This window comes from Loxodonta africana, chromosome 4 (genome assembly GCF_030014295.1).
Source record: "Loxodonta africana isolate mLoxAfr1 chromosome 4, mLoxAfr1.hap2, whole genome shotgun sequence".
Taxonomy (NCBI): Eukaryota; Metazoa; Chordata; class Mammalia; order Proboscidea; family Elephantidae; genus Loxodonta; species Loxodonta africana.
The window spans coordinates 170,664,046-170,681,762 of NC_087345.1; the positions used below are offsets into that span (position 1 = coordinate 170,664,046).

Consider the following 17,717-nt stretch of genomic DNA (forward strand, 5'->3'; position numbering starts at 1 on the left):
CATCTGCGCGAGTGATGTCAAATAAGCCATGTCTGTAATTTTAAATTTTCTAGTAGCCAAATAATAAAAAAAATGAAACATCGGGAATTAATTTTAATATATACTATGGGGCAGTTCTACTATGGGGCAGTTCTACTCTGTCCTATAGGGTTGCTATGAGTCGGAATCAAGTCGACAGCACTGGGTTTTTTTGTGACCCAGTATATCCAAAATACTTAGGTGTAAATAATATAAAAATTATTAATTTGATATACTGTATTTCTCTGTACTAAGTCCTTGCAGTCTGGTGTGTATTTTACACAAACAGCAAATCTCAATTTGAACTAGCCACATTTCAAGTGCTCAATAGCAATTTGTGGCTAGAGACTATCATATTAGAACAGATCTAGAAGGAGTGACTCAACTAAAGCACACTGTCCAATGCAAGCCCATTCTCACCGCCCCCACCCCCCCCCCAGACATCATCTGGTTGGCTACAAGTTTTGCCTTTTCACCATCATTTATGTGATGAGCAGTTGACAAGCTGAAGAAAGAAATCTGTATCAGCTGAAGTTGTATTGGTTCATGCATCAATTTTTTTTTTTTTTTTTTTAGGAAAGGAGAATGAGAATAGCAGGAATAGTTTATAACCTGGGTGGAACGAGAAAGGAGAACCCCTCAGCCAGCTTCTGCACAGCCCGGATCCCTAAAGAAAATTTCAAGGCTGCTTCCTTAGCCTTGCATGGCTCTTTCTGTGTCAAGTTTCACTTTTCTCCTATGTCCATCTTAACTTGGAGCTTCAGTGCTCAGAACTGCATGTTTATTTCCATTTTATCAGCCCCAGCAAGCCACATTTCTAATGTTGTTGGCGTTTTTAACATCACTCGAAGCAACCTACAGCTATGCTGAGGGGCTTGCCTGTTCTTTTCAAGTTTTTTAAGTGTTGCAGTTCAAAATCGCGTAGTTTTGAGTAGGCTGTCCCTACTCGGTTTTTCCCTTAAGCCTTGTATTTCTAGTATGCAATTTCGCAAAATTCAGGATTTTTCAAGAAAACATTTATCATGTTATAGCAAAAATACCCATTACAGAGATTCGGATTTCCTTCAAAGAAAATGTTTTCTCTTCAAAAAAAAATTTTTTTTAGTTTTGTTGTAGAAAAAAATAAAATTTGCCACTTTAATCATTTTTAAGTGTACAGTTCAGTGGTATTCATTACAGACCATTGCCACCATCTATTTCCAAAACTTTTTCATCTCCCCAAACAGAAGCTCTGTACTTATTAAGCAATAAGTCCCCCTCTTCCTTTCTCTTAATCCCCTGGTAACCTTTAATCTACAGTCTGTCTCTGAGTTTGCCTATTCTGGATATTTCATGGAATCCCTGGGTGGCTCAATTGGTTAACATGCTCAGCTGCTAACCGAAAGGTTATAGAGGTTTGAGTCCATGCAAAGGCACCATTGGAAGAAGGCCTGGCAATCTGCTTCTGAAAAATTATCCCTTGAAACAAACCCCGTGGAGCACAGTTCTCTTACGACACACATGGTGTTGCCAGGAGTCAGAATCTACTTGATGGAAACTGATTTTTTAGATACTTTATATAAGCGTAATCATGTAATAGTTGCCCTTCCAGAACTGGCTTATTTCGCTTTGCATAGTGTTTTCATGGTTCCTCAGTATCTTACCATGTATCAGAATTTTATTCCTTCTTTGTGTCTGAATAATATCCCATTATATGTATATACCACATTTTGTGTATCTTCGTCTGTTAATGATACTTAGGTTGTTTGCACCTTTTGGTTATTGTGAATAACGCTACAGTGAACATTGGTATACAAGTACAGGGAGTCCCCCACTTAGGGGACAGGGTTCCGTTCCAATTACTCCATCTTAAGTCGGTTCTGACTTAAGTCAAATACCTCTTTTTTTTTTTTTTTGTTATTTAGTTTTCGTTATTACTACCTTTTATTATCAGTATCTTTCTAAATCTGATCTTTGTCTTTGGGGGTTGGAAACATTACATTTAAACTTAGAGATACGATGACATCGGCAGACTACACACTGCAACATTGAATGTAGTACACATTAACAAACAATCCCAGAGAACCCAGTGCCGTTCGAGTCGATTCCGACTCATAGCGACTCTATAGGACAGAGTAGAACTGCCCTGTAGAGTTTCCAAGGAGCGCCTGGCGGATTTGAACTGCCAACCCTTTGGTTGGCAGCTGTAGCACTTAACCACTACACCACCAGGGTTTCCCAAACCCCTAACAAGCAATAAGATGTCTAAAAAAAAATGGACCATCGTAAGTGTGATTCGTCTTAACTCGAATATGTTGTAAGTCGGGGACTGCCTGTATCCGTTTGAGTCCCTGCTTTCTCACGTCTTTGGGTATATACCTAGGAGTGGAATTGGTGAGTCATATGATCGTTTTGTGTTCAACTTTTTTAAGAAACCACCAAACTGTTCCAAATCAGCTATACCATTTTACCTTCCCACCAGCAGTGCACAAGGGTTTCAGTTTCTCCACATCCTGGAGAAATTGAGCACTTGTTATTTTCCAGTTTTTTTAATAATAGCCACCTTAGTGGGAGTGAAGTGGTATCACGTTGTGGTTTTGAGCTGTATTTCCCTAATGGCTAATAATAATGAGCATCTTTTCTTGTGTCTTATTGGCCATCTGTGTATCTTCTTTGGAGAAAAGTTTATTCAAGTCCTTTCCCCATTTTTATGTTAATTTGTCTTTTTGTTGAGTTGTTTTTAAATGCTTATGACTTCTGGCTTAGAGTGATGAGAGGAGTCACAAAGACAGTGGAAGGCAGTATAATATTTAGGGAATAATAGAGGAAGCAGATCCTTGGAAAGACTGGAAAGGACTTAGGAGAATTGTAGGGTTTGAGCATCTGTAAATAAAGGAGGCACGGTCACCAGTGTATTTTAGCATATTGCCATATTTTCAAAAGAGATTAGTTGAGTGTCCTCGGCCATTTAACCTCATAAACCAATTTTTCACTAAGTGTTGCCCAGATGCAGACCACACTAGGACCATCTGTAGACTGCTTGTTGAAAATTCCAGTCTTAAGGTTCCATTCCATACACTGTAAATCAGAATCTCTGTGAGATGCAACCTTGAAATCTACATTTTTAAGGACATTAAAGTTTGAGAATCATTGCTGACCCTTACTCAGTTATTCTTCCTGTTATCTGCTAATTTAAAAAGCAGTTTGAGGTGGTAGTAGTTCTTGAAATTTTCCATTTAGTGTTACGGGTATACTTGTTTCTTCCAGTTCTTTGATGAAGGCATTAAGACTTCTAAATATAAGGATCTGGTAGTGAATTAGAATAATCAAAATGTTCTGAATAAAAACACAAATGCCATAATGTCTTAACCCTGAGTAAAGTAAAAACTGTTGTTCTACCTTTAAAAAAAAAAACTGGTTGCATTTTCCAGCCTTGTTAGATTATACAGAATTGTATATACTTCCTCTTCCTTTCCCTCTAATATCCAAGTCCCCGCCCTCCCTTTTTTTTTTTTTCATGGGAGGGCAGTCTAATTGCCTAATGCCAATTTCTTGCTGAGTCAGGTATATTTTATTGCGTATTTTGTTCTGTTTCCCAGAGTACTTTTCTGGGGCCCTGTGTTTCTCAGACTGTAGGTTATATCATTCTTTCCTATAAGATCCAGCTTCTGAAGTTCTAGAGGATGCCAAAAGGTGTTATTCAGACCTTCTAAATGTTGCAAATTCTATCAGGGAAATAATATCTTGGCATTCTTCTAGTACATTAACTACTTACCTTTGATGAGCATTATGTAGCCCAAGAGTTGGCAAACTTTTTCTTAAAGGGCTAGATAGTAAATATTTTAGACTTGCAGACGGTACAGTCTCTGTGGTAACTAGTAGAGTGAAAGTAGCCGTGGACAAAATTTAAACAATTGAGCTGCTAACCGAAAAGTCAGCAGTTTGAATCCACTAGCCACTCCTTGGAAGCCTTACGGGGGATTTCTCCTCTGTCCTGTAGGATCGCTATGAGTTGGAATCGCCACAACGACAGTGGGTTTTTTGGTGCACCCATAAAACTTATAAGACCACGCACCTGGCAGGTTGTAGTTAGCTGACCCTTGGACTGTAGTCTGACACCAGTGTCCAATCATGTTACACATTTCTGTTTCATCTCTCTTTGGCTAAGCACTGGAAGGGAGAACTTGGCTCCTCCTTGACGTACTTCAACCTCTTTTATCCCCCTCTCTCCCACATCAAATCAGGTAATTCTCACAAGTGTCTCTTTCTTAAAAGCCTTTACAACTTGATTTATCCATCCTAACTTTAATTCCTTAAAGTTGATTTTTCTTTTTTAATTTGTATTGTGCTTTAAGTGAAAGTTTACAAATCAAGTTAGTCTCTCGTACAAAAATTTATATTCACCTTGCTATATACTTCTGGTTGCTCTCCCCCAATGAGACAGCACACTCCCTCCCTTCACTTTCCATTTTTGTGTCCATCTGGCCACTTTCTGACCCCCTTTGCCCTTTCATCTCCCCTCCAGACAAGAACTGCCTGCACAGTCTCATGTGTCTACTTGATCCAAGAAGCTCACTCCTCACCAGTGTTATTTTCTATCTTATAGTCCAGTCCAATGCCTGTCTGAAGAGTTGGCTTTGGGAATGGTAAAGTTGGTTTTAAAATGTGTATCATTCAAACCCAAGTTTATCCCACTTACTCACTAATCCTACTTTTCCTGGGGAGATAATTTTCTTTGAAAGTGGTGAGCCTTGGTAATTCACAGAGCATAAAGGGCACTGGACCACATGAACAGCTTCTGCTCCCATTACTTCTTTGGGTCAAATGGTATCCATGAGACTCTCACTGGCATGTATATTACCTTCCTTTGTGCATTTTATCATCAGATTTAGCATTGAAATCCTGCATTCAAGTTTTATGTATGGCTCTACTCTTGATTCGTTAACCATCCACAAATGACTTATTCTTTCTTTCAGTCTTAGACTCTGCATTTATATGAAGAGAAAAATATATCTTGTGTTCTTACCCTGACACACACAGATTTATCATGGGGTAGAACACAAAATTCATGTGAGTTTTTAAGATAAAATGGAAATTTTCAAAGAAATTTTGTGCTGTAGCACTTTTTTTAGGTATGGCATTGGAAAGCCATAACCGCACTACCATCAGCACTCTGATCCTTGAGAGAGGGTGTGGTGAATCACATTGCTATTCTTTCTCTGTGTTACTTCAGTTTGGAAAGTAAACTGAAGAGGTTACAAGTCTCAAGTGAGATACCCACTCAGAAAAATGCTTTGTAAACCATAATGTAAGTTGAGATTTTTATTACTGGAGAGTTAACTCCATGTTGCCGTTAAAATCATGTGATTCAGGAGCAAATCTGCTGCTTTGGCTTCAGTTCTTAGGGAACAGCATTCTTATGACCAGACTCTGAAGGTCTGTTTCCTGTACTTTCTATGAAACCTGTTTTACTTGCATTTGGGTTCTATTTAAGAGTCTCAGTTTATTCTTAGTCTTTTACTGAATTAAAGTATCTTCATCTGAAAGTTGCCTTTTTTGTTGTTGATATTTGCTAAGTGGTCCAGATAAATCTATTCCATAGAATGTGGAGTCTAGTCCTATGCGAAAAAAGTCCGCTAAAAAGTGAGTTCTTTCTTAACAGCTGATTCAGTTTTCTCTTGACTCTTAAAGTCTTAGACTGGTGTGCCTTGTTGCCAGTGTTTCTTGATTATTATGTCATGCCCTTTGAAAACCCATATAGTAGACCTAAAAACTAGTAACATCTCTTAGGCTGTTTGAAGAGATATCATTTATTTAGAGTTAAGAGCTTTGTTAATTGGGATGCTCATCAGTATTTGAATTTTCATTGGTGATAAGACTAACTGCTAATGTGGAATGAATTCTTGGATCCTAAGGAGAGATCAGTAGTTCTTATCAGTATTATACCTCATGTTCATGGAGTACTCTGCTTATAGCTTTTTTTAACAAGCCTCTGAGAAGATTTGAGCATAGACCAAGTTGCTTAATGTATGCAAATGAATGTCAGAATAGGGCATTTAACACAGGCCTCTTAATGTATCTGTATTGCTTCATTTCGGTAAGTTTGGCCTTCCCTCTGTTGTCAACATTTTAATGGAAATTTCGATGGAAATCTCACCTATTTAATGTGTAAAGAGGGAACCCTGGTGGCACAGTGGTTAAAGCACTCGGCTACTAACTTTGAAAGGTTGAGGCTCCATCCCACCAGCTGCTCCACAGGAGAAAGATGCGGTAGTCTGCTTCTGTAATGGTTTACAGCCTTGGAAGCCCTATGGGGCAGTTCTGCTCTGTCCTGTAGGTTTGCTAGGAGTCAGAACTGACTGGAGGGCAAGAGGTAGTATATAAACATGGTGTTCTAGTAGTCTGCTATTATAAGTTTTTAATTTGTACTTGGCTGTAAATCTGAATTTTAAAAAAATTACGAGTTAAAACTGGAAAATGGAAATTTCAGCGTACATCTAAGATTTTCTTAAAAACTTGAAAGTGTCACTTTTTGTTGTTGAGTGTATTGGGGCCTCCAGGCTGCCTCCAGGTTTGGTGATTCTCAGTGACTCAAAGGGTTCCGCATAGAATCATACAGCTATAATTTACTACAGTGAAGGATTCCAAGCAAAATCAGCAAAAGGAAAAGGCGCATATGGAGTAAAGTCCTGAGGAAACTAGTTGCAAGCTTCTGAGAGTTCTCTCTCCCAGCGGAGTTGTATAGGACATGCTTAGTGCCTTCAGCAATGAATTGTGACACCTGTAAATGTCTTTTCCCAGGGAAGCTTACTAGAGATTCAGTGCCTAAGGTTTTCATCGGGCTTGACTGGTTATATAGGTACCCTCTGCCTAGTGCTTTAAAAAAATTCCTGATTCCCAGAAGGAAAGGAGGTGATCAGCATAAATATATTGTTTGCACAAACAAGTTTAAGCACAGTGAGCAACTCTTACCAGTTAAGATTGTAGAAACTCCTATAATCCAACTTACCACAAGCCAATCATGCCAGCAGGCTTTTCTGAGGATAGCATTCTCAGATCTCCTGTGTTAAACTCTTCTTTACACTGAGCGTATTCTTGATTGATTGCTTCTTGATCATATTCATTCTTACAACATTTAGGGAATAATTTGCTTATTACCTAATGTATTAAAAAAGAGATTTAGCGTTTTACATAAAAACATACCGTACAGCAAAATAAAATTAGAAACATCTCAAGCAGCAACCTTCTTCTGGAATATTCTTGTCAGATCTGTTTAATATAAGTAACCCACTCTTTTGTGACATCACTAGTTTTTTTGGGTCTTTAGTCAATCTGCTTCTAGTTTCCCTTGTAAGTGGGTCCTATGTCTTCTTTCCGGAATGCTTAGTGCTTGTTTATTATATATAAAGCATGTTGGAGAGTCTTCTGCCTTTCACCTCTAATGGAAGAGACTTTCAAATCTACATCTTCATTTTCTTCTCAATTAGTTCTACGTAGATCTGCTGACCATTTCCACTTGGATATCTAAAACCTTACAGTCATCTGCCAGTTCCAGCTCACCTTCCTTCTTACCCATTTAGTTTTTCCTGTTGATTGAAATAGTTCTTTTTCATTTCTACTTTTAACCACTTTGACTGCTGATTAATTCACAGACCACTGAACCATTTAAATGCTCCACACTTCACTTTTTCTTTATGGTTAGGCCTACATTCCGTTGTCAGTATGTTTAAGTTATGTCACTTTGTTGCTGAAAAATCCTTGAATATGTGGAATGAAATGGAAATACTAGAATCAGCATCTTTTTGTATCTGTAATCAGAGTGTTCTTGCAAGTTTGGATTTTTATACCTTGGCTTTTCTTAAAACAATAAAAACTATCTTCCCTAATGGCCTCTGAGTTGTGTAGATCACTCATAAGACTTAACAGTTACTCTTAGGAATTTTTAGATAGAGTTGGTCCTGTTAGGAGACTTTTTTTTTAATTGTACTTAAGGTGAAGGTTTACAGTACAAACTAGTTTCTTTCTCATCAAAGAGTCAGTATATACATTGCTCTATGACATTGGTTACCAACCCCATGACATGTCAACACTCTCCCTTCTCAACCCAGGGTTCCCTATTACTGGCTTTCCTGTTCCCTCATGCCTTCCAGTCCCTGCCCCAGGGCTGGTGCACCCGTTTAGTCTTGTTTTGTTCTGTTAGCAAACTCTAGATGTCATCTTCACCATCTTGAATGTAGATCACTTCCCTGAGATGCTGAACTTTTTGAAAACTTGATGCTGTTCCAGCTGAAAAATTGGCCAGACTACTAAAAAAGTTAGGAGAAATATTTAAGAAAGTGAAAAGTAATTGCAAAAACATTGGATAATTGTGACTTACTAGTTCCATATCAGTTGAATTTTTGTGCCATTTTTCTCTGTATACATGATGGTTATGTTTTTTTCCCAATAAAAGTTTTATTTAAAAAAAAAAATAACAAAAACTAGAAGTTGCTAGCAATGACGTAGATGAGGTTTTGCTTGTCTAATTACAAAGAACATTGTTCCATAGGATATCAGCCATGGTATACCCATTGCCGTCAAGTCGATTCCAACTCATAGCGACCTTCGTAGAACTGCCCCATAGAGTTTCCAAGGAGTGCCAGGTGGATTTGAACTGCCAGCCTTTTGGTTAGCAGACATAGCTCTTAACTGCTATGCCACCAGGGTTTCCATCAGTCATGGTAGTAGTGGAAACCCTGGGGGTGGTGTAGTGGTTAAGCGCTACGCCTGCTACCCAAGAGGTCAGAAGTTCAGATCTGCCAGACGCTCCTTGGAAACTCCGTGGGGCAGTTCTACTCTGTCCTATAGGGTTGCTATGAGCCAGAATCGACTCAACGGCAGTGGGTTTGGTTTGTTTGGCATGGTAGGAGTGTATGTGTTCTTTAAGCCACATCTTTAATAGGCTGACATACTTTATATGTTATAAAAAATGTGAATATGTTTATTTTCTTGATGCTATGTAAAATGATGATTTAGAGATGTACAGATGACCCGTGTATATAGTGTGAAAGAAACCAGTTTAAATTAAACATGAACTGTAATAACTTTTTTGGAAACCCGGGTGGCGTAGTGGTTAAGTGCTACGTCTGCTAACCAAAGGGTCGGCAGTTTGAATCCGCCAGGCACTCCTTGGAAACTCTATGGGGCAGTTCTGCTCTGTCCTGTAGGGTTGCTGTGAGTCAGAATTGACTCGACAGCACTGGATTTGGTTTGTAACTTTTTTAATTTACTTTTTTTTTTTTTTTTAGGGACCAGTTATTCTCCACAAGAAAATTCACACAACCACAGTGCTCTTCATAGTTCAAATTCACATTCTTCTAATCCAAGCAATAATCCAAGCAAAACTTCAGATGCAGTAAGTATTATCAGCATGCCCAATTTTATTTTTTGGAATCTATTGCAGAAATATCCCACAGCAAATCTCGTTAAATAATGTCTTTTATTGTTTTGAAATATTTTAATTAAAGTTGATCTTATGTGATGTTTTCATTTGATACCATAGCGTCCCGATGTCTCACTAATGAGCTAGCTTTATTTTAGTGCAACTGAGGGTAGTGAGATGATAGTCATTTTGGTTATTTCATCAGTATTCCCTTTATAGAGCAGAATTTTAGCTTTGCTATATCTACAGTATAAAAAGCTTAGAGCTGTGAAACTTCTGTAGTTTATTTAAAGTGGTTAAACCTGAGCTTTGCCATCTTTCCATAATATATAAATTTCTTAGAGCATGTATTTATTACCTCCTGTGTACTATATACTCTACTAGACAGTAGGGATATAAATGTCCCTATCCTCAAGGGCATGAAACCCAGTGAGGAATTTCAAATGTTTTCAAAAGTTTAAGTAAACTGTTAACACAATATGAAGTTTTCATGGTCACAGATTGAAATGGACGTTCTAAAACATTCATTTCAGCAAAAAGTTAAAACGTTTTCACCTATATGCCAGGCATATGGTAGGTTGTAGAATTTTTTAAAAATGACCTCTTTCATAGGAGTTTGGGCTGCGTTGGAGACAGAAAAGTAAACAGTTACAACAGTGCATGCTGCTTTGGGAACACTCAAGAGGGGGAATCTCAGTTGGGGTGAAGAAGGCATTGAGATACGATTAATGCTTCCCAACAGATTGGATACAACTTAGCTAAAGAGGCCTGGCATTTGTGCGTAGCATATAGGGGGAACAGCACTTACAAAGACAGAAATGTGATACAGCATAGCACGTTGGAAGGACCGTAAGGATTTTGATAACGTGGAAGAATGACAGGAGCTAAGGTTATAGAGACAAGTGGGGCATAAGTCATAAAGGGTTTTATATCTTGCTAAGGAATATGAATTTTATATGAAGGTAGCAGAGAGCTTTTGAAGGATATAGTCAGGAATGTAACAACTGATGTGCAGTTTAAAAAAATGGTCTTGCTGTGGAAGTGTAAGTTGACTCCAGCAGATTTTTTGCATTGAATATTTGGGTGATCATCATACCTTGGTCAGCATTGAAAGAGTTTCCGAGTTTGTTGAAACAGTGTAGATAATACACTTCCATAGAAGTTGGAACATTAATGATAATATTTGGGCAAAGTAGGTTTTGAATAGCTTTATATATTGTATCAGTCAGAATTCGGAAAAGCAGAAATCACACTAGTTATTTTAACCCAATTTAATATAGGGGAATGGTTAAATAGGCAGACATTGCAGGTATTGAGGACCGAAAAAAAGCAAAAAGAAAAAAAAAGTAACATGAGGTAACATACATGATAATCACCTTTTGGGGCTGGGGAAGAATAAGAGGTTGAATTTTCAGAACTTAAAAGCTTAGAAGAGGAGCCTCACAGAGCTGGTGATAATACCTCTGAGGAGTAGGATGAAGCTGGTTCTAGTGGGAGGTAGGGGAGAGCTGGAAACTGGAACCATTTTTGGCTGCTGGCGCAAGGGACTGTCGCTAGTATCACAGTAACAGAAGCAGCAGGTAAACAGGCTGCCTTTCAGTTATCCTCTCATGCCTTTTATTGGCAGAAGCAAACAGGATTTTAATTTGCATTGTCCCAACAGTAGCATCACAGAACTACAAGGTAGGGTTTGAAGCTGGAACTACATCTTGATAAACCTGCAGATGCCATGATTAGTTACTTATCAGTATGATATATACTTAAAACATATTATAGAATTTAGAATGATTTCTCTCCCTGCCTGGAAAATGGCCCTATAGTTTACAAGGGTGACACTAATCTAGAGTTTCATTCGTTAGTGATCACTGTCTTCCAGTTATCGCTGACAGTTCAAATTTGGTATTTGGTGTTGGCACGTTGGCAGCCCGTATAGACATTGTTTTTTTTCTTTTTTTTTTAATCCTTATTTAGAGAAAACAGATTGTGATTTTTGGGGTTTTCAAGAAATAAATTAATCTTGTGAAATTAGAATAAATAGTGGACATCACATAAGCTTGAAAGTCCCAAATTGGTAGAATGTCAGGGAATTTCATTTTGTGAGTAGAAACTGAAAACTGTTAACCAGAATGCTATATGTTTTCAGAATAAACGTACATACATAGAGTTGAAATTTGTAGAAACAGGGTCCTGTAGTACCTCCAAGCAGTGGTCTTTTGCAGTATAACATATCCAGTAGGCCTGATGCATACCATGCATATTTTACAAACTCAGTCTTACCTGAAAAGTGGTGTTTGAATATTTCTAAAGGTTGTCAACAGGCATTTTCTTTTTATGTTTTAAAATCACTTTTAACGGAAGTTTTTAAGCAATTAGTAAGACATGAAATTACCTTTCATCTAATATTTTCATAACGAAAGAGTAAATGAACTGCAAATATTAGATGGTAACTCAGGATGAGGTAGGTTAATATATGGAATTGCTTTTTTAAAAATTTTTATTGTGCTTTAAGTGGAAGTGTACAAATCAAGTCAGTCTCTCATACAAAAATTTATATACACCTTTGTTATGTACTCCTAGTTACTCTCCCCCTAATGAGACAGCACACTCGTTTCCACTCTCTATTTTCGTGTCCATTCTGCCAGCATCTGACCCCCTCTGCCCTTTCATCTCCCATCAAGACAGGAGCTGCCCGCCTAGTCCCATGTGTCTACTTGATCCAAGAAGCTCACTCCTCATCAGTATCATTTTCTGTCCCATAGTCCAGTCCAATTCCCGTCTGAAGAGTTGGCTTTGGGAATGGATTCTGTCTTGGCCTAACAGAAGGTCTGGGGACCATGACCTCCGGGGTCCTTCTAGCCTCAGTCAGGCCATTAAGTCTGGTCTTAACGAGAATTTGAGGTCTGCATTCCGCTGCTCTGGAATAGGCTTTTTTTTTTTAAATGGTGTTTTTTACCCTTGAAGCTTTTCAAGTTTTAAATGTTTTTGAAAATCTAACATCATTTAGAGTTATCATCTACACAGACATTTGAATTTGTGGGTAGTTTTTGATCAAGTTTTAATGCTGAAAGCCAAGTTGAAAATTTTTTTCCAGTATTAGATTTTGATATTAATGTGTAATTCTTCACAGAGTCCAATGACTAGCATTTATTGTGGTGTTTAACACAGTGTGACTCACAGTGACTGTTTAGAAAAGCTTGTTGAATGCCGCCTTCTTTCTAATCTAAATCATTATAAGACTTACAGACATGTAGATGGTTTTAGTTTAGTTGTGCGTATTTGTGATTTCTTAAAAGGGGCTCTGAAGTTTTTTGTTTAGAGAAGAGTTGGTTTTTCTTATTTAAAGATACTGTGTAATGGGAGTCCTCACTTCTAAGTATCCTCTTGTTACTTTTGATTTGCTAGGAGGCTCTTTACATTTACTGCGCTATGACTTTGCATTCATATTCAAGTTCCTCTCATTATCGACTAAGTATCCTCAAAGTCTCCTGAGGTTTACTCTCTATAACCAATCTCTGTTTAGTAAATAATGAATAGAAGTTTATCAGAAGACTTCTTAGAACTCCATGAAATGCGTTGTTAAACTGTACCAGTTTGTTTTGAACTAAAGAAATTCCCGGACTTGCTGAAAATCGTATATACAGCTTTTTGTTATATGATCATAGTAACCAAAAACACCAAATCCATTGCTGTTGAGTCGGTTCCAACTCGTAGCGAACCCTGTAGGACAGAGTAGAACTGCCTCATAGGGTTTCCAGGGAGCGCCTGGTGTACCCAAACTGCTGACCTTTTTGGCTAGCAGACATAGCTCTTAACCACTACGCCACCACAGCTTCTGTGATCATAGTGGAAGGGAAGTAATGCTAAAGAAGAGCATGTAAGGTAAAACCTGAGCAGAGAATATATTGCTAAGGTATGTGCACAAAACGAGGCATTCTCTAATATACCTTTGTTTTAAACGATTCCAGTTGCTCATTATCACCTTTTTTTCCCCCCTTAAATGCCCATAATTTAGATTTATAGTGTCATCTCTGTCAGCCTTGAAAAGGTCAATATCTTGGCCTGTCCTATTCATCCTCACTCAGGAAACACCATCTTTGATGTTGTATTTAGTGAACTATTTTTTAAGTGAGCTAGTGTTTAATGATAAAATAGTCGTAAGTTAATTGGAAGAGGAACTGTTTGATTATCAGAGATTAATTTAGAGGAGAAGCATTGTTATTCTATTTAGGGGAAAGAGTGGAAAAGGATATGCTTTTAAGAGGAGAAAAGCAGCGACTCTGAGGGGAGACCGATGGGTGTCACAGTAACTGCTGAGTGCTATTCTTTTAGAGCAGCTGTCCTCAAACTTTTTGGTCTCAACACTTCTCTGCACTCATGAAAATTGAGCGCTTTTGTTTTTGAGGACCATATCATCAATATTTACCATACAAAAATTAAAAACTGAGAAATGGAAAAAATACTTAATTCACTTAAAAATACCAGTCATAAATTCATTACGTGTTAATATACATAACATGTTTATGAACATAACTATTTTCTAAAACAAATATTAGACATTGTACACCTCTTTAATGCTTGGCTTCTTAGAAGACCCCTGGATTTTCGTATCGACTTCTGCATTCAGTTGTGATATCAAACGTCCTGTAGCCTCATGAGAAAACGCCTCTGTGTTCCTGTGGTGGGTGTAATGGCAATGAAAAAGGCAAGATCAGCTTCCGGTCTTAAAAGATCATCTTTAGTATTATGAAATTAGTTTAGATCTTTTCAAACCCGTTGAAGGATCTAAGGGTCCCCCAAGGGGTCCTGAACAGTTGGAAAACTACTGTTTTAGAGCATATGATGATACAGAAAACTTTGAAAGCCTAAGTTTAGTTCTTAATTAAAAAAAAAAAAAAATTACTATCTAAAGCTGTATATCATTATTTTTTAAAGTAGTTACTCCATTGTTTGATTTCCTTTCTTCCCCTCTTTACCATCTTTTTTGGGGATAAAAGTGGGGTGAAGAAGAGAAGCTAAAATTCTTGGTATGTGGTTATAATATGGCACTCTGGAACATTTTAAGTAAGACATTAATTCCTGCTACCTGGGATTTGATAGGCTAGGTAGGAGGATCAGTATGGTGTGGTAGACCAGTGTTCTTTAAGGTTCAGAACTGTTCTGGAAGTTGTGCCAGCATGTAAATCAGCTCTCATAAAGTATGTTGTTTAGTTCTACTGATTTTTCCCCCATAAAGCTAGACTTGTGGTGAAGGAAGTGAGTGTTGATGCAAGCTCCTTATCTCCTTCAGAATAGGTGACAGTTCACAAACCATCACTTTGAAAAGTGCTGGTCTAGACCACACTGATCTACTTCAGTGTCCTCTGCCCACTAGCCTTAAATCTCATTCTCACTCTCAGAACAAACTAGGAATCCCATATAACCACTTTCTAGGCAAACCAGAGCTCAGTTTGCGTAGTAACATGGTGGTATAGAGAAGGGGTGGATGGTAGAGAAGAACTTTGTGAATTTGGCCTTCTGCAGTTGTGTTCCTGCAGCTTGAGTGAAGCCTTCTTTGGGAAGCCAGGGTCTGAAAATTGACTCATCACTGCTTTTAGAGTTTGGAGGCAAAGGGCTGATTCTGATACCCTCATTATTTTGAGACATAAACCTAAGAGCATATGGTAGAGTATGGGATATATCTCCCAACCACCCTCAAAATTATTAGAGCATTTCCAGAATTGGTATTGATTTAGTGGAAATAATGGGCATCAGGAAACTTGAGTTTTGGTCCTTTTTCTACCACTAATTTTGTGATCAGTGGACAGCTCTTAAGTTCTCTCACGTTGTTTCCTGATTGGTAAAATTAAGGCAGGGAAGTAGGGGAAAGGAGTAAGCCTTCCTTCCCTCAAGCTGTAAAGTAATGTCACTCTACATAGAGCTGCAGTGAACCCAGAAGGACAGGCTGCCAGGGTGTAACATTATTTAATTTTAATCTCAAAGCTCCTTTGAAAAAATATTTAAGCAATCCAACTAGAAGAATACTTGAGATTCTGTCAAAATTCCTAGGGTCAGTGCAGGCACTTAAACTTTTCACTTTTTAAAATCAATTCCAACTGAGCATTTTAGATTTTTCTAAATTCATTGTAATTTTACAGTGCCTATAAAAGTATCTGAGAATTTTTGAAAGACCAGTTTTAGTTATTGGAAAATGAGTGATGATGCTGATGCCATATTGTATGAAGCAGGGTTCTAGTTAATGCTTGACTAATCTCATAGATTTGGAAGGTGAAGCAAATTGATTCAATTAGCCTTGTGTTTTTGATGAGAAAAAATACAAGAAAAATATTACCTTAAGTAGTTAATATCTTTATCCATATTTGACATGTTATTTTTCATATTTCACAGTTGACATTTTAAGAAAATGAAATGTTACTACATTTCACTATTCCTTTCCCTGGATTTTTAGACAATTTTTTCTTTAAAAAATATTGTAAGAGAAATAATGTTACATAAAAATTCTTTATACATTTTAGTTTTTTGGTGCCTTTCTTTACTAAGTAACAGTAAATGCAGGCAGGTTGTTCTCAGTTGTGCCTTAAAGATTGTAGAACCAATGTAATCTTATGGCATAAAATAAGAACTAAGTTGAGAGTGTCTCCCCCCAGCACCACCACCACTAAAAAAAAAAACCCACTAGATTTCAGCAATTAAAATTATGATAATCAGGAGCTTTTAATAATGCTTTATAAAGTCAGGGCAGTGTTCATTTTACGTTTTGCTTCCTGTATGTAACAGAGCTGATATTTATTAATCTGTTTAATTTTAAACTTTTTTTAGAGTTTTTCTATTATCTTTGAAGGTTCTCCTCAGAGTAAAGCTTTCTAAAATATATATGTAGATAATTACATTCTTTTCCCATATGATGCTTTGAAAACCATTGACATTCTTGGATATTTCATTATCAAGGTTAAATAGTGTTAACCTTTTCTAATTTTTAAAAATGTATTTTTAAGCCTTATGATTCTGCAGATGACTGGTCTGAGCATATTAGCTCTTCTGGGAAAAAGTACTACTACAATTGTCGAACAGAAGTTTCACAATGGGAAAAACCAAAAGAGTGGCTTGAAAGGTATTTGCTCTTAATCTAAAATAGTATTTCTCATTTCTTGATTCTACGGTTTAACGTCTTATGGCATTAAAGTTCTCGTTTTAGGTTCTCTGTAGTGACATCCCTTATTCCCCTTTTTAACTGTAGTGGCTAATCCATCATTTGATTTCCACAGCTTTTTTTAATAAAATCTAGGACTGATAAGCAGCTGTCTGCATGGGCCTTGTAAATAAAAAATACATATTGTTAATTTGCATAGATGAACCTTCCTTAAAATTCTTCATAGGAGTCCTTATAATTTTTATGGGGCAATAATAAGGTGTTTTCTTTATATATGTAGAATTAATATTGCAGCCTTTTTGTTGGGCTGTTAGTGGTATAAATAATTGGTATAATTTTGCCATCAGTGATAAACATTAGCATTCTGTTTGCTACACCCCGTTTCCCCACATCATTTAAACTGTATTGTGGCCTTGTTCCATTCTTTTATTTGCCATAAACCATTTCAATGAGCATTTGGCCAGAAGTGCCATATGGAGACTCATATTATTGATATGATATTTATGGGTTCATTTATTTTTTAATTTCAGAGAACAGAGACAAAAAGAAGCAAACAAGATGGCAGTTAATAGCTTCCCAAAAGATAGGGATTACAGAAGAGAGGTGATGCAAGCAACAGCCACCAGTGGGTTTGCCGGTGGAAGTAAGTATTAATTTTTTTCTTTGAAACAATATAATGTTTGATTCAGCCTTATAATTAATTTACTTTATACATAGCCACCTACATATGTAAACTATGAAATTAATACAACCATACAGGGTTTCTTTTAACATTGGATCACTCCCCTAGCCTCTCTGCCATTTTGTTTCCTGAAAAGGAAAGAAGGGCACACAGTGGAATTGTACAGGTATGTATCACTACCTATATTAAATGTAATGTTGTCAAATTGGTAAACAAATAAAATAAATTGCATGTATTGGATTGACTTTTTTAAACAGGATCATCTTTTCTTGAATTGTATCCTGTTAAACTAGAACTGAAATCCTTTCCAAGACTCACTGGGTTTCAGTCTAGCAGTTGAACCCTAGCCATAACACAATGACATGAGAGTACCAATTGGGGTTTTCTGTTATTAGGCAGGAACTCGTTTATCCTTGTATTTGGAAACTGATTTTACCACTGTCACGGAAGAATGCAGCATCTTCTCCATA

The 17,717-nt window shown here is 37.2% G+C and overlaps 1 protein-coding gene across 8 annotated transcripts in view; it reads left to right on the forward strand.

The window, feature by feature from the left end:
• WAC (WW domain containing adaptor with coiled-coil) overlaps positions 1–17,717 on the forward strand; it is a 107,149-nt gene that overhangs the window by 52,561 nt on the left and 36,871 nt on the right. For 7 of the 8 annotated variants that reach the window (XR_010321962.1, XM_010590648.3, XM_010590650.3 and 4 more), the window contains exons 4-6: positions 9,285–9,391; positions 16,411–16,526; positions 17,096–17,208. Coding sequence is in view for 7 of the 8 variants with exons in the window: in XM_010590648.3 (XP_010588950.1) it covers positions 9,285–9,391; positions 16,411–16,526; positions 17,096–17,208 (336 nt within the window). In the remaining variant the exon portion in view is untranslated. The remainder of the gene's footprint in view (positions 1–9,284; positions 9,392–16,410; positions 16,527–17,095; positions 17,209–17,717) is intronic. The other variant, XM_064284964.1, reaches the window with a different exon arrangement.